We start from the raw sequence: 21,755 nt of genomic DNA, 5'->3' as shown, positions 1-21,755 counted from the left end.
TAGCCCACACTGTACTTCCTCACTAATTAAGAAGTGTGTAAATGAATCATGATAAAATACATTAAAATGTCCTGTACATCCTGGTCTATTACACAACCCACTAAATTGCTTCCATTATTTCCTTGGTCTTGCATTTTCCATAAAAAATTGTCATAAATACTACAACTTCATTTTACATATGCAAAGTCTGATGCAGTTTATTCAGACAGGTACTTTTTTGTATCTGCGTTTTCTTATCAAAAATTAATTTTATCAAATGTTTAATAATAATTACTCTGCATCATCCCTTTGTTTGATACCCATCTAGAAGGGGTTTGAAACCTTCAATTTTGATGCACAGTTAGTCATAATTAGCTTTGTCTGTTAGACTGCTATTGTGCTCAAACACTGCACTGCGTAATAACTCAAAATATGATGAGTGGGAAAAAAAAACTTTCTTCTTACTCAGATTACATTAACAATTTCACAGGTACTCGGTTTTTGTGTTATGTACCTCATAAAAAGGTCCTGGTACTAATCATTCAATTTACGTTTGTAATTTGAGCCAGACTCGTGGCCAGGTTGCTGACAGCTATTTATTTCCTTTGCTGGAAAATAAATGGCCCTCAAACATCAAAGCCTTAGTTTTGCACCATTTTTCCAATAGCATTCCAGTCATTTATTTAATTATGCATGTCATCCAATCCTATGCATCTGGAACATTTTACTATTTTATTACTTTTATGTAAATGTGTGGTGTGCAACTGAACAGACTACCTTCAATACACATGGGTGTTTTGGTTCTACATGATATGCAGAGTGTACACAATACAGTATTGTGTAAACCCGCATTTCTTTCAACTGTACTTGTTTAGTGACACTGGCAGAAGGAACCAGGCAAAGAATCAAGGCAGATAATATAAAGATCAAACCAAAGTATTTTTGTAAAACATTATTACCACTCAGTATTACATGTACATACGTATTAGCATTTAATGGCACCTCAGTGCAGTAACGGCTAGATACTCCAATTAAACTAACATTCTAATGTGTAAACATTTAGAATTACACAAAAGACATAACATATTATTGGGACGGGACCCAACGTTTTGGTAAGAATTTGATCGCATTGAAAATTATCATTCCAGGAGTAAATGAACATTTTGCCTAATTCTGAAAATAAACTTTTTCCTGAGGGAAATCCATTCTATCCTTAAAATAACCCTGCAAGAATAATCAAACTTTCATTCTGGGACTTACCCAGTATGATGATTTGAAAATGTATAACAAATTTCCTACAAGAAGATTGTTCCAACAAAAGTACCTCTTATCACACTGAGCATACCTACTGCTTTGCACACAAACACCACACCTATCAATTGCAAGCCACAATGTGTACCTGATACCCCCAGTACTCTAAAAAAAAACATGTAAATATTTTCTTACAAATGCAGTGGGTGTTGACATATTTGAGGTATCCACCTGCTTCAAGGGAAAAGCTTCCTGTCTAGGGCATGTATCATTGCTGATGAAAACCAAACAATTTATACTTAAATTTATGTACACGGGTAACACTATTTAATAACGAAATAAAACACTGGTGATAGTGTCATTTTAACCACCTTTCATATAAGACAACTCCCTTATAACAGCTACATTTGTCACTATGAATTCCCCTCCCCCCCCCCCGCCCCGAAAGGACCATTTTCAAAATAGACACTTAACATGATGGCTAACTCCAAAATGATGCCTTATGACTCTCTGAGCCTGAACATTTCAATTTGGTAAATAGAAAACATAATCTCTAAATTAGTTAATCAAATGTTATAAAATAATGATCAGATCTGACCAGTAAATAATGTTACTTGAAATGAAAAGAGGGGCCCTGGGTGACTAAGTGGTTTAAAGCACTACAACCTTACCAATCACTTCCATCTGACTATTCGCATGGGTTTGTGTCTCAGGCTTGACCAATGTGGGTATGTGAGAATTCTGTGTACTGTGGGTCTGTGGTTTTTACAGGAATTTTCCCCCAAGTTCTTCTTCCACCAGTTATGCTGGCTGCCATGTAAACCAAAAACAACTTGAAAAGAAACAAGCTTAAAATCCTAAACTGAAATTAAAATGTTTATTAATTGACCTTTTTGCTATTTTGTTTGTCACAAGCTGATTTGTGTGATTTTGTCCATTTTAAAAAGTCAACTGCACTAACAATTCAACTCATTTCATTCCAATGCTACCTTTCCCTGAAAATGCCACAACCTAAATGGATTTTCTGTATATACATGCTTAGTGCAAGTCATTGCTTAACAAAATTAGGATAGTCTTTGTACAGGCTTGGTTATAACCCGTGAACTGAAACTTGTAAACATAAAGGGAAATATTTAAGGAACATAAAGGTCAAATATGACGGCTTTCCATTTGTGATTAGGTTTAATCCTGTACAAATAAAAAAATCAAATGTATTGTTATTATAAAATTATACTGCATGTTTTAAGAACTACAACATTTAAAAATGTTACCCTCACTCAAGTTGTAGCAGGTGGTACTGGTGCTGCACAGAAGTGACATGCCACTGGTGCATGAAAAGATTCCTGCACAAGTTACTGTAAAGGGCACCACAATAAAAAGTACTTTTTATATTATATAAATCACAAAGAGAAAAAAGCATACCAAATTATATCCATCTATGTCAAAATTATTGGCAACAACCATATGAAAATACACGAGTCAGATGAGATGATAAACAAGTGAAATCCCCCTTTCTGGGGGTTCCATTTGGCCAATTGGTCCAAGGCACTAGCCTTTACAGATCACTCAAACATCTCAGCTCTGAATCAGTTTTAGTCCCAGCTCGTCCAATGTGGATATGTGAGAAATATTGCCAGTAACTTCCTGTGGGTTGTTGGTTTTCCCTGGGGTCCTCCCATGTCCTTCTTCCACCAAATATACTGGCCCACATGTTTAGCCTATCATGTGCTTAAATATGGAATACAACCCCACATAACCTAAACAATCCAATCCATTACCCTTTTAATGGAACTTCTTATCCCTAACATAATCTTTACCTGATATAAGTGTGCATGTATTTCTTCCTGCCTTCTTAATCCCATGTTTTCATGAAAGAAATCAGGGTCTTTTCTGATGTCCAGAAACAATGGGCCAAAGGAAATTTTTCTAATTGAAACTATCAGAAAACATAGTGTAGGGGTGGAACAAAATCTAAATTAATTTTTGTTTCTTGTGGCGGTCAAATAATGACTGTACTTGTTATGTTGATATAACAAAATCAAAACCATTGTACTCTTTCTTTCTCTGTTTATATATATATATATATATATATATATATATATATATATATATATATATATATATATATATATATATATATATATATATATATATGTATATGTATATATATATTGACATCTCTGATATAAATGCTGCTCTCTGCAATAAAGAAAATACAAGAAACAGCAGCTTTGTCAATGTGAGCGATATCCTAATTCTGCTGTCAAAGCTGCCATGCATGATATCTCACCGTGTACAAAACTCAACTGTTTCAGCCCTACTAAAGATTAAAAAGGGACAACAGAAAGCTTGCATGGCAAAAGATCCAATGAATGATGCTTTTATTATTCAAATTTACTCTGTAATAGTCCAGAGAATGGCAAGCTGTAAAATGCCAGTTTCATAGAAATTAAACAATGAACCAATCAGTGCTTGGATCATATAGAAATTAAACAATGAGCCAATCAGTGCTTGGATCATATAGAAATTAAACAATGAGCCAATCAGTGCTTGGATCATATAGAAATTGAACAATGAGCCAATCAGTGCTTGGATCATATAGAAATTAAACAATGAGCCAATCAGTGCTTGGATCATAAGGAACTATATAAGGTGTCAACATGAAATGGAAGCATTATTGCAGAGTCCTAAAAGTCTGACTTCCTTCTGACATCTGAATGTGTTGCAAGGCATTCAGCTGAGTGAACACTAATCACCACTGCATTCTCTCTCTCTCTCTCTCTCTCTCTCTCTCTCTCTCTCTCTCATTTTAATGTAAAACAAAGAAAAAACTTTCAAGGATAAATATATGCATATTAACTCAACTGATCATAATGTTTTGGTTTTTTTGTTTGTTTTAAATCCGAAATGTCAGTATATAATGCTGTCTGGCATTTCTGCGCACCTATAGTTTCTGTCTCCAATACTGAAAGTAAAACACACACCGAATTCGACCAATTGACAAAAATAAAATACTGCAATGCTTACCATATGAAAAGAGGCTATAGTCACTAGAATATTCTGTTTAAAATAATATTAATTTTGGACACATGTGATACCAACCCCGTGTTTTCATGACTCGTGATATGTTTGCCTATTCTGCGCACATCTTTGAACAGATGTAATGTTTAATTAATTGGGCTATGGAAATGAAATACATTACTTTGGACTGTTTCTGTCAGCACTTCGGTCAAGTAATTAGGTCAGGTTTATAGCTGGTTTTACAAAATTCAATGTAACAATGCCAATAAATGACAAGAGATATTAAGCAAACTAAACCAATCTTGTAAAAAAATTAGTAAAGTTCAACATTATAACAATAAAATTAGCTATTCTGTGAAAGAGAAACAACAATGAATAGGATGTAATGTGTTTACAACATCTTGTTTATGGGGAAAAAATTATTAAAGAATTTAGAAACTGACTATACACAGAGATTTTCTTAAGAATCCCATTCTAGCGGTAAGTTGACATGTTGGGTAGCAGGCAATTTTGTATGTGGGACAACTTGCAAAATTGGAAACTCTGATTAAGATGCATAATTTTTGTAAGGTATACATTTCATCTTTTATATAATGTATTTATTTGTACGATTCTAACATACACAGTAAATAGAATTTTCTGGGTTACAGGTTCAAGAAGGTCATGAAGTGGGTCTTCATGTTGACATTTAGAAATCACATTTTCATATGCATTTCAAGTCGAAATGAAGGATATTTTTTGCACACTTTACGAATATCACATTTCTTAATTAAAGTACAATCGTTCTTTCTTGATACAAATTGGATTTTTTTTACCCAAAATAACACATGATCCAATGTTTACAGAAATTACACATCGTTGTGCAGAATTACCTGACGTGCAGAATTGGCCGACGTGTATATAAAATAAATATAACACAAATCTTTTAACCTACCAAAAATAATAATTTTTTATAAGAATTATCTGATATATCTATCTGATAATGGGATTAATGCATTAAATGTAAACTTTTTATTTTGCAAAGGGTATCAACACTGCAACTCACAAGGGAATGACCATTTGTAGTCACAACATGTCTGGGAAAGGGCAGATTTAAACACTTTTTCAAGTTTAATTAAATTATATTAGGAATTAAAGTTGACGCATATCAGATTCATCAATGTACCCTTTCTTTTTAGCAAATCTCCAGCTGTATCAATGTATCCTTTCCTTTTGTTAAATCTTGTGCTTTATCTACATGGAAAACAGAGCTCTAGATACGGTATTATATTCATTATACAGCTTCTACCTTTAAAATTCAATATCTGGAAAAAAGTAAGAAAATGCCTAAACAGGACAAAAGTATGTTTTTTTAAAATAAATATGTGGAGAAAATAAAGTGCGAAGTTTTGGAGAAGATTTTATAACCTGTATTGCACAATTTGTCATTAATGATTTATTACCTTGAAAAAATTAAGTAATTAAGAAAATGGGTATTTATTATGAGTGAGCACTAAAGTTAAATGAGAGCATGATCCTGAAAGGAAAACTGAACAGTGCAAGATCAGCCATATATCTATTCAAACATATTCATGTTTTTTGTGAATCGTTATATCACATGATAAAATGTTTTTGCAATAGCGTGTCCATGTAAAACATGACAAAGTTAAGGTGGCTAAACTGTTGAGGCAAAAATTATTATCTCCTCTTTTTAGTACTTATATTTCATTACGCACAATTTTTATTTGCCCATTTAAATTGTTTTGTGTCCCCCAAATATGGAGGATGAGGGTCACAGTGTTTCCTATCCTTGGGATTCTTGATACAACAGTACACCAACTGATGTTGGCTTTCTTCTAGAATGACATCACACACAACACCAAGCATAAGCCTAGGGATAATCTAATTCCTGGCTGATTTTAGCTCTTGAATTCATGATTTTGGAAACTGCACCAAAACAACACAAACTTTTAATTTAAGCATAATTTCTTTAAGCAAACTAAACTTGCCAAGTAAAACTTTTCCACATATCTGACCTTTCCTCAGTGTGGTAATAATACATGACATGACAACAATCTCATGGTAGGTTTTCGCAAAATATTCTTGTCCATTTTGGAGATGTCCATTGAAACCACTTTTCTCCAATTTGATCAGTGAGTGATCTGTATTGTCCTTCAATCAAGCATAATAGCTGGTACTGCTCTATTTGCTGACCTCCATTCAGATGTCAATATTAGGGCAACCAACTTTGAACAGCAAGGTCACTCAGGTCACATTAAACAGGGTCTATTTTTGGACATTGGATTCATGCTTATTTGTATAGAACTTACTTTTGGTCAAGCCTACCTTATATTTAGCTAGCAGGGCTGCCACCTTGAGTGATATGAAAATCAGGATCAGTGTTTGTGACCATATATTTACAAAAAACTTTACAAAGGAATTAACAAATTTAGAAATATATGCATGTTGTAACACTATGTAGTTTATTTACAAGAAAGACAACTCTTCTTATGAAATGCATGCAAAACTTTAAATTAAAGTTTAATCAAACAGATTATCTCATTTATCCATAAATCTGCTTTTTCTCTTTACCACCGATGGTGTTGATTTTTGCTCTTTCCAAATGGTTTGGTGTTTATATGTGCCTTTCTGTTTGGTCACTGCATGCAAACTTTATATCTACATCACAAACAGTACACCTGACAGGAGATTCGTCAAGCTTTGACAGCATGATAAAGCTCCAAGTTTTAGTGTATTCTTTGCAGAATTTCTGAATCACTTTTGCTCTCTATGCCATCATGAATCATAGGTATAAACCATAGCAATGTTTACTGTCTTATGCCAATGACAAGACTGAAGATTCATAAAGCGGCAAAACAGTGACCACTTGAGATTTGTACAATGCCAACTGACTCGGAATATCAAATGTTTTAACTTCCGATTTGTTTGCTCTTTATCAGTTCCATTTTATTTCGCTTTCAGATTAAGGTGGGGTTTTTTTCATTGTTAAAAAGCTGGATTTGGGGAAAAAAGATCAGAAAATCTGAATTTTCAGAATTAATTTTTGGGGATTAACTCGAGTATATTGGGATAAGTGGCAGCCCCGAGCTAGAATGTAATAGGCTTCAATGCTGAACTAAATCTCGACAGATGGTAACACTGACCTTTAATCTAAGGTACGAACAGATGGACAGACATTGTACACAGAAACACCAAGAGTGATCACTATTACACCGAGGCTAGCTCAACAAAAATGTCCCAAAAATTAACTGAAAGTACGCATCCTATTTAGAAGCCTCACTTTTATCTCTTGCTAAAGCTCTCCTATATTTGGGGGGGGGGGAAATCATGTTCCTTTCAGATGATGGGGGGAGGGCAAGGTTTGCCCGTAATTTTCAGCTCAAGAATTCTAAAATAGATGCCACATTAGTGCAATGAGAGATCAATGATGTCTGCACCACTTATGATTTAGAGTGAATCATGTAAACCCTGATTTTCCATCTTTAGATATTTGTAACATTAGTATAAAATTATATGAAGTCAGTATTATGTATTTTTTTGCAAAAGTAATGGTGTTACACTGAATCTCCATTATTTATTTTTAGAAATCCCACAAAAAATGTGCTGCTTTGAGTTATTTTAAACAAACCAAACGACAAACTTATCTGGGTAACTCAGACTGTACATGAATGGTTTCATCTTGAATCTGCACTTAACAGCAGCCTTGTAACAAAACAATACAATGAAGTTGACACCTTTATTAAAAATTAAAGTCATGCAAGAGTATTCCTCAGTGATCCTTAGACCAGTGCAGGACTCTTCACTGGCCCTGACACTGAGAATCCCGTACCCTAATTCTCCTGAAATTGAAAGTACTAATGAGAAAGGTGCGGTTCTGGGTAAGAAAAAGGAGTGACCATAAATAGGTTTTAAACCATTAACATTTAAAGAAAATCAACAAAACTTTATTGTAATAAATATTACTATTTTCAACCATTCTTTATATTTTATTTCCCTTTATTGAATCACAACCTTCTGATTATAAATGTAAATTTCTATTAATGTAAATTATCCTTCTGGCCAATTAATATTTTTCTTCACAAACTGTTTTAGGGTTAATCATATCAACATGATTCAATTTCAGAAAACTGAGGAACCAGGGCTAATTATTGTGGGTCCCAATGATGCAGTCTTGGAATAATGGGGTGGTGGTCTAAAACCAGTACCTGAAGGTCCATAACGCACTAGAAGAATTTACAGGGAACTCTCAATACGAAATTACCGACTGAGGTTCCCTACTATTTTTTCGGTGTCCTAGTGGTAAGAGTGTCTGCCTTGCATGCGTGAGCTCACAGGTTCGAACCCCAACCGAGTCCATAGATGATAAAAACGTTTCTTCGTTTTTTTATTTTACCTCGAAAAACACATTTTTTTTTACGTTTTTTATATTTGGTACTTCCATTTTTTTTAATCATCGGCCATACAGGCGGTCCTCTGTCATACTCTAGATAACAAATATCGATCAATAATGAATCTATGATGCTAGCCTACGATACTTTACAGTAAACATGCTACAACATAGTGCTGATATCTGGTAGTGTAGGCCAGGCGGGTATAAATTGGAAGATGACGCTGTTTAACCTTTTGCAGTCCCTTTTTTGGAACTTTAAAACTGGTATGTAGCATGTAAATAAGTAAAATATTGATTTTTGTGTTACCTAAAAACTACTGGAAAGTTTTTTTTGTTTTTTATTTATTGAGAAAAAAATGCATTTTTTTAAGTTTTTTATTTTTATTTTAATGTTTTTAACATCTATGACCGAGTCATACCAAAGACATAAAAATGGTACTAGCAGCTGCCTCACTTGGCACTCGGCATTAAGAGGCCAGTGTTAGGTCTGGTTGGCCTAGTGTCAGGATAATGCAGACATCGTAGCAACATGACTGAATTTCTTTTACAGCTATGTTAAACATCCAAAACAAACAAAAAAGTGTTAGAAGTATACACACCACGACTGGTCTACCAGCAATAAAATGACCATACAAGCTCTCTAAGCCATTCAACACAACAGCAGCCAGTAACTCAGCCTTGTCATATATATGTACCTGCTTTTACATTAGTAATACAATATACTGAGACAAAAACACGACTGTAACTGCTAACTCCAAAATAGAGTGAAAGCAGTGTTTCCACTGAAACTGACATCTAGATATCATTACTCCTTAGGACAAACACCTGGCCTACATATTAGACAAGGTCAGTAGACCATGCCCAGGTACCCAAAACAACATGTAGTACACACACCTCTGATGGACAGGATTCAACCAAACTGGTCCTGGTCTACTACCACTATCGGAGTATTTCCAAAAATTACCAAACAATTCAAAGCTGCTTGCAAAGTTCAGTCAGATTAAAGTGAAAATGCATTTAATTCTTACTGTTTATATTTCCAGTTACTTATTATTTAGTTAGGACAGAGGGGTACATCTCTTTGTACTGTTAAATTATTAAGCAGCAATCCCTGTTAAATATGGTGTTAACTGAGCCACTCGGGGCCCCCAGTGGCCGAGTGGTCTAAAGCGCTCACCGTTCCGGATCACTGCCATCTCACCTCTGTCTGCGTGGGTTCGAGTCCTAGGCTCGGCTAGCGTGGGTATGTGGGAAAGCCTGCCAGTAGCTTCTCATGGGTCGGTGGTTCTTCCCTGAGTTTTCCAGGGTTCTTCCTCCACCAGTTATACTGGCCGCCATGTATAGCCTATATTGTGCTGAAAAATGGCATTAAACCCTAGAACAACAACAACAACAACAACTGAGCCACTCCTGCCCAGTGTGGGATGTTACATTCTTGCTGTCAGGCCAATGAAACCAAGAAACACATGATTGGCCAGGAAGGTTGGTTTATATACCTGCAATAAATCACTGATTGCAAGTTTTCCTTTATAACCAAATATTTACACTTGTGACTGTTGCAAAATGTGCAGCTCTTTAAGCAGGTCTAACAGAGTTAAGTAATTGCAACGTAATTTGGGATTAAATAACATATAAGGAAATATTTTACAAACAAATAATTCCCCACTCTATAGATTTCTGGAAATTCCAGTATACATTAAAGCTTATTAGCACATTAACCACTGGTGACGAGTTTCAGTGGCAGGAGGTAGTAGCCTACTGCTGAGTTCTGTAGCATCAAGGTCATGTATGATACACTAAAGTGGGTGGTATTATAGAAAGGTAAACAGATGTAGCTCTACAATGATACCAAATAATGTGGAATTTCCAGTTGCACTACAAAATACAGAGGGGAAAACATAATTTTTTCGACCCATATTTTTTCTACCCAAAATTTGCCTGTGGTCGGAATCTGATTTTGTGTCTGGATTTTAGACTTTTTGGTCTCAGATCTAAGGTAAACTGGTATAACCGCAAACAGTCAGATGAACGTTTGCAAAAAGTAGGATAAGATGGGCATTTGGAATAAAGAGTGGTCTCAATACAAAAATAATGGGTCTGTTGAGCATAAAAAAAGAAAAAAAAAAAAGAATGTTTCTAACACAACTAGGCAGTATGTTATTGGAAGATCACCTGGAAGTTGGTGTTTTCGGATGTATTCAGAAATAGCTTTCAAAATGTGTTTCCTACTCAAATTTCAAACGAAAACGACAAAAACCTCTGGGGTTAATGTGGGAGTGTGAGTAGAGAGTGGATATACAGGTTATAGAATTTAGGTACTGTGGATTTGGTTTGTATACTCCTGTTAGATACAAGTCTGCAGTTAACAGGAACTGAACAGAAGTTACCTAAGCATTAGTCTAAAAAGGTCTTCAGGGAATATTGTCTCTGAGGTTAGTTATGGTCATTTGTAATCTAGGGTCAACTAAAGTGCACGCAAGTCAGCATGTAGAAACAGACCACTTCATATTGAATTAAATGTGTAAATGAAAAACCTTCTTCTAATTTCCCAAGCAGAGTGCTGTTACACCAGTCTGGTAAGGGTAATCAGAAAAACAAGCAATATAGACTCTGATCTGTTGGAGCTTTAAACAACAACAGATCAGGGTCTAAACTGTATCCAGTTAGGCCTCACTTATAAGCAAGTATGTACAGTATTCTGCACCTAACCTGTAACCTGGCAACCATTCTTGTTTAGGACTTCTATTTATGAAAGAAGTTAATGCAAAGTATATGCAATAATGGAAGAAAAAAAATCCTCAAAATAAACAAACCAATAACACCTAAATTAAACATGTATGTACTACATCAACAATGACCTTGAACTGAAGTCAGAAACAAAACCCAAGGTTGTACATTTGCTTTACTTGTTCATTTCCAGATTGTCTTTCTATAATTATTGATGCTTCAAATGTTTTCTCCAAACAATAAAGCCCAGCCAATGTTAACCAGCCATCAAACTGTAGTGATAAGTTTGCTTGTTTATATCAAGTAGCTTAGTAGTATGTATAATGAAGACTGTTGATTATGTTAGGGTTTAACGCCACTTTTCAGCACATGATAGGCTGTACATGGTGGCCAGTGTATATGGTCTATATTGTATATGGTGGTGAAAGAACCCAGGAGGAATGACTGACCCATTTGAGGCTAATGGTACAGCTTTCTCATATACCCATGATGGTATAGCCAAGACATTCAAACTCATGTGGACAGAGGTGACATCTGTGAGTGATGTGTAAAAGGGAGCACCTCTGACACTTTGGACCCCCAGGGCTCCTACAATGAAGGAGGAATAGGTCTTGGGAGAATATAAAAATGAACGAAAGAAATCCACAAAGTGGATTTTCCCTGAACAAACAGTACTGATAATAGTCACAGACCATTTCACAATTTCATGCCAGATAGGATGAGTAGGAATTTTAAAATGTTTAAGGCTTGCAGGAGGTTCTGGGGGAGGTCAACAATATTGGAAGAGGAATAAAAACTGCCAGCTGTAAACTAGCCTCACGATAGTAAATTACTAAAGGACTATTAGATGTCATGATTGGGGGTGGGGAGCTGTCCTTATGGCTCCTAGAAATGTGGCCATCCCAATTTTTAAATGTTAAAAAGGCAATTCAAAGACTTAGAATGTTTCTGGAATGCAAGTAAATGCTGTTTATGTTTTTTAAAAAGCAGTTAGATACATTCTTTCTGTAACGGTAGCAAGACTAGTAACATCATATTGTAAAATGTTTCAAGATTTTTTACACACAACTTACCCTTTAAGAGTACAAATATTCTGGCATCATAATATTACATAAATGGTACAGATACTTCTAATATGCTTATAAAGGAATTAAATGTTAAAAGATGTCTCTGTTAAAACTATTATTAATATGAAAGTCGGCTGATTTTTTTAAAAAAAAGATCATTAAAGTATGAGATTTTTCTTCACGTCAAGATTAAAAGAAAAAATTAGTATTGTTCTTTCTTTATTTTTATGAATTCATCCACAATTATTTTATTTGCTTGGCTGCACAATGTACACATCCTCAAAAAAAGATTAAAGTTTTCTTACTGTATAGATTTATCTACAGACAACTTATGTTAATATGATGATAGATGCTGTCCTGAATGTCATTTGTTAAACACCTCACTTAAATAAATAAAACGTAAAGACCGAGTTCATTGTTTGACACTTCTGCTTTATTTACCTATTGCTAATCAAGCTAAACTAGGCATGTTTACTTTTCCAGGTGAATATATCAGCTTTTAATGGTCTGACCTGAAAGAAAGTCCAAGCAATTTACCTTAAATCAGATTGTTAACACAATTAGGCCAAACGTATAGTGCCTTCCTCCATACCCTCCTAGTTAAAAATTGCAACAAAATTTCCTCTAAGCTGTATTATAAGACATCATTTTTTTAATCAAAAATATTTTATCTCTTCAATGTTATCATCAAAACTTTTGAATATTAAAGAAATTGCCCTAAGTTATTTCTCCTGGATATTTTTTAAAGTTTAAATATCCTGAGTTTACAGCTGGTGATAAAATTGTTGCTGTTGTTTATATTATGATGCTCTCTTTATTTTTATATTTATTTGTAAACTTCATTGTCACTTTAAAACCATATTGTTTATAGGCTTTTTTTTCCATAGCTTTGTTTTGATTATTGTTGCCAGACATTTTCATAGGCCAGTTTGATATGCACTTGTAGCCATGGTAACTAATATACCTTCACCAGTTCTTCCATTTGACATCCTCACAAAAGCACACATTTCTTCCAAATATCAAGTGGAACAAGGAATGCAGAAGAGAGACAAAATATGGCATCCATCTACAAACCAATGCAGTCCGCTGACTTCAAGTCATTTACATTTACAGACATATTAGATGCAGTAGTACAGTAGGTCATTCTTATGAAACAAGCTGGTATAGTCTAAGGTCAAAACAAACATGTTTGTGGTAGGCCAACGCCCCCATTTTTCGCTGCCAACCCAAACAGTTTTTCCATCGTGTATTAAAAAAAATTAAAAAATAATATTTTCCCCAGATTTATTTATACATCTGAGTTGGTTTAGCAAAGTACTTGAGGTATTTAGTACATTATATACTTATCATTATAACAAATATAATGTTGAGAATTTTTTTTTAAACCAGTGCAATAGGAAACACATTTTTTGGCCAATAATTTTATAATGTATATCCCTTAAACTTCAATGTCACTTTAATTCACTTAACAAGGTCAAGGAATGCTTTGTTGGGTTGTTTCTTTTAAAGTTTTACCACATTTCTGGCTACATCATGCCAATGAAATGGGAGCGTAAGTGCTTTTCCCAAAGACACACTGAGGCAGCTGGAGGTATCAAACTCACAACCCTTGGAGTGTGAGTGTGACTAATTGATGCATTCCAATCAAAGTCCCTGCTGACCTACTTACAAAGCATTCACTGGTAAAAACAGCAATCTTGTGCTGATCATGGGAAAGTACTGGGTGGTAGTAAATGATGCTTTGACAAGCTGTACTGAGTTAATTAGGAACTGCAGTAGAGCCATCAAGCTGTACTGGCAACCAACAAGCTAAACCAAAGCTAAGGAACAGATGGGGGGGGGGGGGCCTCTATCTTTTTTTAATTTTAAAAACCCAATAATTTTTAAATACCAGATAACTACTTTCAATTAAAAAAAAGTTGGTCTGATTTGTAGAAAAAAGGAACAAATTATCTTCAATATATTATATTCCCACGCCAAAATGAAACTAATGGCCTCACAAGCAGAATTAAGATGACAAAGATTAAGCTGACATGAAGCTAAATACAGGTTACTGCCATATAAAGAACTGCAGAATGATCAGATCTTAAAACCTACTCATTCTCCTGGCCTCAAAAGATATTTAGGTCATGCACAAATCTCTTAACTTATGATGCATTGATTTAATTTTTTTTTATATAAAAGTTAGTCTGACCAAGGCAAGATGTCTAGAAAACTGAACTTGCCAATGGGAGATATGAACTTGCCCAAAAATATGACATTATAATATCTCAAAACAAAAAGTTACCCCACACACACACAAAATGGTAGAAATAAAACATGGGATGTTTGATGGAAATTGTGTTACAATTATTTGGAATATTATACAACTAGTGTTTTTTTGTTTTGTTTTCTTGTTAACATCAAAAATATTAAACTGCACAGTATGTAAAGGATACTAATTATATAATAAATGTATATAATGTAGACAGATTAATGGATTGGAAGATTAAAGTTGTGGAAATTGCCATATTTGTAAAAATTACACAAGTTTCTTTAAAAAAAACCTTGCCCTGAAAAAGTCAACACTCATCAACAAATATAGAATGAATTTAATTTTAATGTTTTAATATAAACACCTAAAATTGTAAAAATAAAAAATTATCAGCATAACCATGAACTGACCAGTCATTCATTTAAGAGGGCAATACAAATCAAGTGACCAAGTACTTGATTTAACTGGGCAATAAAATTTACTCACCAGGACTTCATTCAACAGGGTAGAAAAAATGAACTGACCAGTACTTCATACAACAGGGCAATATAATGGCTACATTAAATAGGCCAATAGTCACTTAACTGTTACATTTATCCACAACTGCTCAAAATCCCTTGGCTACTTTGTGTTATAAGGAACTTCTTTGTGATTGCAAAGTACACATGTACTGTATGTAATTTTTGTACATGCTGTTTTGAATTTATCTATCCCTGGATAGCTTGTGGGTAAAATGCAGTAATAGATATGAATTGTGCTTTTTTATTGAATTTGTTTAGTGGATATTCTAAGTCGAAGGTGGACACCTTCTTATATTTAATTGGGGAGGGGGTATTTAAGTAGAATGTTAAGGACGGTATTGGTATATAATAGCTGACTGATGGTATAGGGTAAGCGTACACACGAACTGATGGTATGGGGTAAGCGTACTCATGAACTGATGGTATGGGGTAAGCGTACACACAAAAACAATACTCTGGTGGATCAGATATTTACCAGAACAAATCTAAATAAAAACTGAATATTATTTTATTTATTTTACGAGAAATTTCAAGGACTAATAATTGCTAAATCCTGACAGGCTACAATTCTTTGACATTAAAAAGACTGCAGTTAATTTGGCAAGTATTGTATAATGGAATGAATTGCCCATTGAACTTAGACACAAAGACACAGTGATCACATTCAAGAGGGCTCTCAAAACTCACTTATTTCGACTGCAAGAACAAACTTAAAGACCTAATGTTTCCTACCTTAAATATTCTCAGCATGTTTTTTTAAATGTTTTCTAATTTCATGGTGTTTGTTTTTGTAATCATATCATTATATGTTTTTTTATCTTATAGGTGTTGTGTGTAATGTTGCAAAGCGCTTAGAGCTTCTAAAGATTAGGCGCTATACAAAGTCCTCATTATTATTATTTTTATATACAAGGAAATGGCTTATATACATGTCATAAGCTGGGTTGTTGTTAACTTAATTCAATGGCCAGTCTGTATTATTTAGTATCTTGAAACTAAATGACATAGAAAACAGATTACACAGTACATGATTTAAATACATGTGAAGATGAATATCTCAACAGAAGCACAGTGCTTTGCTAAAACCTTGTAGTTTTCCATTCTAGGGTGGAGGGGCATAAATGAAGAAAATAAAAATACCCACCATAATGCAATCCCACCCCCAAGTTGGAGAGCTACTTAACAGGTTTTTTTTATAATGGGTGAATAATTTCACTTTCACAACATATGAAAGTCAGAGTAGTAGCTTCAATACCAAATTTGTTTTTTAAAGTCTGCATTCCTATGAACAAAGACCAAACATGATCCCTTTCCAGATATCTGTTGGGACCTGATCTGGTATCTTACCAATGTTCATTCCACATTATTCAGATGATGGGGTTCTGGCTAACTTTCTTCAGGTACTCTTGGTGAAAAACTCTACAGACCAACACACAAGGTAGGAAGTAGTTTGGAAGTTATAAAGCCAGCACCAAATCACTGGGCAGATGGGAAAAGTCTGTCTGCCATCTCATTAATTACCCCCCACATAAAGTCTTGATGAAAGTGAGCTACACACATGGCTGTAAAGACAGTAAAGCAAACACTCCACACATCCAAAAATGTTTCCTGGATCTGGTACATGACTTCTTCTGGAGTTACAATGAACTTAAATTGCGCTTGTCAATATTAGTGTACTAACATTTGCTAATCCTACTTCACATAACATCACCAAGCAAATTTTGAAGTGTCAGCAAATTTGAAGGCATATTCATTACCAGGTTGAAAATATAGGTCACTGTAGGTGATAAAGTGCACAGTCCAAGCACCACCTTCAAAACTGATTTTATAATAAATCATCTATAGTCAATACAGTATCGATCATTTCTCTGAGTTATTCAGACTAGAGCACCTCACTCCAACTAAATCTGCCTCCAGGAAATGTTTTTCAGTTGCCATTTTTGACAGGTGCCCTTATTCCGAATTATGTTATTGTTTATCACAATAAACTGCAGCTTATTATTATTTGAAAAACAATGATTCTGTCAAGAAAATGGTCATCCAGAAAATCAATTCCATGGAGTCCATCAATGGACATAAAATCATTAATCTGTAATGCAAGGCTAATCAATAAAACTTCATTATAGTAAATATTATTGACCATAATTATTACTATCTTTAGGTTAATTTTCATTACTTTTGCTTTTGTAACATAAACTTTTCTTTGGTCAGTTTACCTCTTTCGTCAACAAAGGCTTTGTGTCTGATAGTTTGTAGATGAAAACGTACATCCAAATAATGCACAACCGTAACAATCAACGATAGTGAAGAAAGTATTAAAGTATGTAAAGCGAGTTTTGAAATACACTCAATTTCTCTATGCGACCACTGTAATTGCAATGGTGAATAGTTATCATCTCGCATTAGACTTCACCCAGTCTAAAGCTTGTTTGCATGCTTAATAAAAACTACTCAACGTAAAGAAATAAAAGATTGACGGCTTGATCATATATACCTGCTGATTAATTTATTCAGCTTTCAGTCTTTCAATAGCTCTTGCAATTTTTATCACTTTTTTCTTCTGTGCGAAATATGTTCTGGGCCTAAAACATATTTGTGGGATTGCATCAAAATTACCGATGATACTGTATATGTACTCATTAATGAGTAAATTTAGACAATTGGATTAGATATCTATACTGGTTGTATATGTAAATTGTTTGACTGAATTGCACATAGATATTCGGACTGAATTTCTATATGGTTATATCAAACATCTTTCCTTTGGAATGTAAGAATTCAAGCCATAGTTAATTATCAACCCAAAAGGGCTGAAAATTTCTTTGCATCTTAGCTGTTTCATAATTGACATTGTTTGCTTCCACAGAGTTAGGTTTATGTCTCTTTGGAGGACTAATTACCTCAGACTGGCATCTTTATATTTATCCCAGTACTTTCGTGTGAATTTTCCCTCTTTGAATCTTACGATGTTCCTTATAAAACAATTTATTAAATACGTTTTATTCAAATAGAAAAGATCCTCTCAGCTGATGACTACTTCTGCTAAAATGATCATAACATATCCTGTTGTTTAAATGCTACTTTAGCACAAATGTTTCACTTCAAATGCAATACAGCATGTCGAAGTCAATCCTAAACTTAAAAATGCTCATTACTGGCAACCATGAAGGAAACTCACTCATGTTTAAAAAGTGCCTTCATTAATTTCATTGCACTGACTCCATGGACTGAAATCAAATGTTTACCTGCTCGCAAGTATCCAAGTTGAATAAACACAATATAACAAGATCGTTTAAAGCACTGCTAATTAATCATGAAGAATTCGTTTGTTTTAAGTGTTTTGATAGGCTGATAATTTGGACACTTGGCCCAATATGCAGTCAAGCAGTAATAGAACATGTTTGCTTAGTTATCAGTGACCACCGATTGTAGTATCAAAAGATGTAAATGAATAGATACAGGTAGATTCGTGCATTCAGTATTCCCAGATAAAGGTAGATAAAGTGATTAAAGTATGAAAATTGGTGTCTGACTTGTTTTAAACAAGAAAAATGCACTTATGCTAGACTAGTGCCTTGTTTACTTGTCCAACTGCAAAAATGTATAGTCCCAGTTGCTGGGCAATGGGATTTCATCAGCCCTACCCATAGCAACTTTGCAACCTTAAAATCGACATCAGCATTTGCTGGGACTTAGTGTTTTATTTTATTCCTGGCTGTTTCAAATCAACCAATTATCTTCCCTGCTCTTTCATTAACAAAGTATTCCACATTCCTTTTATTTATCTTTAGTACAACTTTCAAATCAACTGCACAAATTATTTCCACATGTAATGGCACAAAGAAAACAGTACTAACAATGGAAATCATGGTGTTTGTATTATACCTAATATACAGATTATGACAGGGAATAATCAAGAATATTGGACAGAGGCATCATTTAATCACAGAAACTGCTGTTTGGACCTCACACATTTGTAACCTGGACAAAAACAACAAAACAGTATAGCATGATTGCAAGCATAATATGGTTATGCAATGCAATAAATGCACATATCAAACCTGACAACTGTACATATAGCTTGTGAGAGTGAATTCCTGTTGGTGTTCACATACCAACACTCTAAAAGATATGATGCTGAGGAAAGCAGTCAAATGCCATGCTTATGGACACAACAATTTTACCTATTCAGGCCGATTTGATGTGGGAATCAAACACATACCCATCTGGTCATAAGTATAATGCTTTATCCACTAAGCCACCACAGCTTGAGAGTAATAAGTATAAACAATCATTTATTACAGTGCAATATTACTGCAAACTGCACATACACAGATCCGCCATCGCATACCGTGCTGGCTGATCAGAATCTTTGTGTTTGAAGCCTCATGCGATTTACAAGTGAGTATAAATGGTAAGTAAACATCTAAAGCAAGCAGAATTTCATTTTCTCATTGAGTTTTATTTTGTTTACAATGCTCCAAAGTTATAAATAGAATCTCATTACAAAAAATCAAGCTTGCAGTAACAAGATGACAACTATGTGTATCTGTACAATTTTGCTGGCAAGGGAAACAAACGAATTACACTTTGATTAATGGCTGCAAAAAAAACAGATATGCCATGCAGGGCATTACGGCAAACTTTCCTATGGGGTGGGGGGGTGTTGGTGGCTCAGAGAGAGAGAGATAAACCAGCAAATAGATTCTTCTACAACTAGAAAAATCTAATTAAGACTACAGCTCATTTAAAGACAAATCTGAAAATTTCTCAGAGACCTTTGACACCAGAGATGCATGCTGATTGACTCGGTGATCATTTAACGAGGAGCTTTCTGAACCTTGAGAACGGACGTTATGAAAACTTACAGCTCCATGGATAATTTTCCAACAACCAGCATATTTCAAGGCAAAATCCAGATTATTTGATACAAGTTAACTCTTAAAACCTTTATATTTTGAAAAGATAAAGTCTAGAATGATCAATTTCAGAAAATTCTGTTCGGACTCCTGTTTGATATACTCGAGATGTCCTGACCAGTTTGTGCTGTGTCAGTGTTTGGATACCTACCCTCATATCTGAGATGATGGTCTGGAACAAAACTTCAATGGCACTGCAATCTTTTTCGATATTGGCCTCCATCTTGTCTTTTTTGAGAAAAAATCTAAGCAGCTATTTATCCCAAATAATATATCCAGTGGCTAAAATATGAATAAATATATTCCAAAGCAAATCTACTCTGGGGAACGTTGCAAAGACCCCCAATCGTCTGAGATAAAATATGATCGATCACTGAAAAAGAAACATCCTTTCCTATAATTCCAGCAACCTCAAGAAAGCGGCCGGAAAATACTTAATGTCCCATCTATCATTTTTTCACACTTGTTATGAAATAGCACATCCATTTTGTTTAGATGGTGTATTTGGCCCACATTCGTAAGTAGTGCTTGCCACCAAATAACACGAGTGTTTCTCCAATTAACAGGAAATCACGTGGTTTTAGCAAGCCGCTCCGATTGATTCAAACATTATGACGTAGAGACACGACAGATAAGCTGTACCGTAAACAATGTACAAATTTACTCATGACAAACCATTATAATAAACTTTTATTTCAGAAGAAAATCAGTACATTGAAACATTTTGAAACAGGCATTCGGCTTGAATTACTTGATTTTCTAATTATTCTTATGTTATACTACAAACAGTTTCGATTAGGCAAGGAATAATTTTGATAATAAAACTACGTGGCTTCATTTATGGCAGACAAGAGAAACAACTCTTTCTAAATGTACTCTTGAGAAATTTCGGTTATTACAGGGTCTGACGGCGATTCTCTGCACGTGAAAAAAGAGTGACTTTCGCAATGAAAAGGGTGCATGTGCTTGTTATAGGGAGGGGGAGCTTATTCCCCTAATATCCAATATATAATTCAAAGAATGCCTTTTGTGGTAAAATATCACAGTTGCGGGTTTTTAACGTGTAGAACAAGACTGCTTAATTAATAAATGTTTTCTACAGTGTCACTAACTGTGAAACTAATTACATTTTTCATGCTGATTTGTTTCGAAGTAAATGAAAAAGCCATTCAAACAATTTTGTTTCATGGCTATACACTAGAAATCCCAGGGTAGAATTACAGAGTCCTTCCAAATAATCTTTCACTGTAATATTATTTTTTAGTATAAAGCATATAATAGGCTTAAACCCCCCCCCCTCTCTCTCTCTCTCTCTCTCTCTCTCTCTCTCTCACACACACACACACACACACACGCACACACACACACACGTACAAGCATACACGCATACACATAGCGAAACAAATTCGGTGTTTAATTCATATCATTCTACCAGAAATATAAAAAACATCTTTTTCTCGTTTAATATAGTGATGTATTATTTATAATTCTGAGAAACTTTATTTTGGTACGATCATTCTTTACCCACAAAATTAGAAGCGGGGGTGGGAGACTATTTAACAATGGAAGGTTTATGCGATGACACGGACGATGTCTTTTTGTAGTAGTGAGGATAGTCCTGGCGTT

General features: G+C 34.6%; 1 protein-coding gene across 8 annotated transcripts in view; it reads right to left on the bottom strand.

The window, feature by feature from the left end:
* The window catches only part of LOC149782879 (protein MTSS 1-like), a 182,954-nt gene extending 162,259 nt beyond the window's left edge, over window positions 1-20,695 (bottom strand). For all 8 annotated transcript variants that reach the window (XM_089934420.1, XM_089934427.1, XM_089934424.1 and 5 more), the window contains exon 1: window positions 20,281-20,695. In XM_089934420.1, the coding sequence (XP_089790546.1) occupies window positions 20,281-20,352 (72 nt within the window). In that variant the 5' untranslated portion in view covers window positions 20,353-20,695. The remainder of the gene's footprint in view (window positions 1-20,280) is intronic.
* Window positions 20,696-21,755: the final 1,060 nt, after the last annotated feature.

This window comes from Sinohyriopsis cumingii, chromosome 15, assembly GCF_028554795.1.
Source record: "Sinohyriopsis cumingii isolate HCF-2022 chromosome 15, ASM2855479v2, whole genome shotgun sequence".
NCBI lineage: Eukaryota > Metazoa > Mollusca > Bivalvia > Unionida > Unionidae > Sinohyriopsis > Sinohyriopsis cumingii.
The sequence above is the reverse complement of the archived record's forward strand: the minus strand, read 5'-3'. Positions and strand labels throughout refer to the sequence as shown.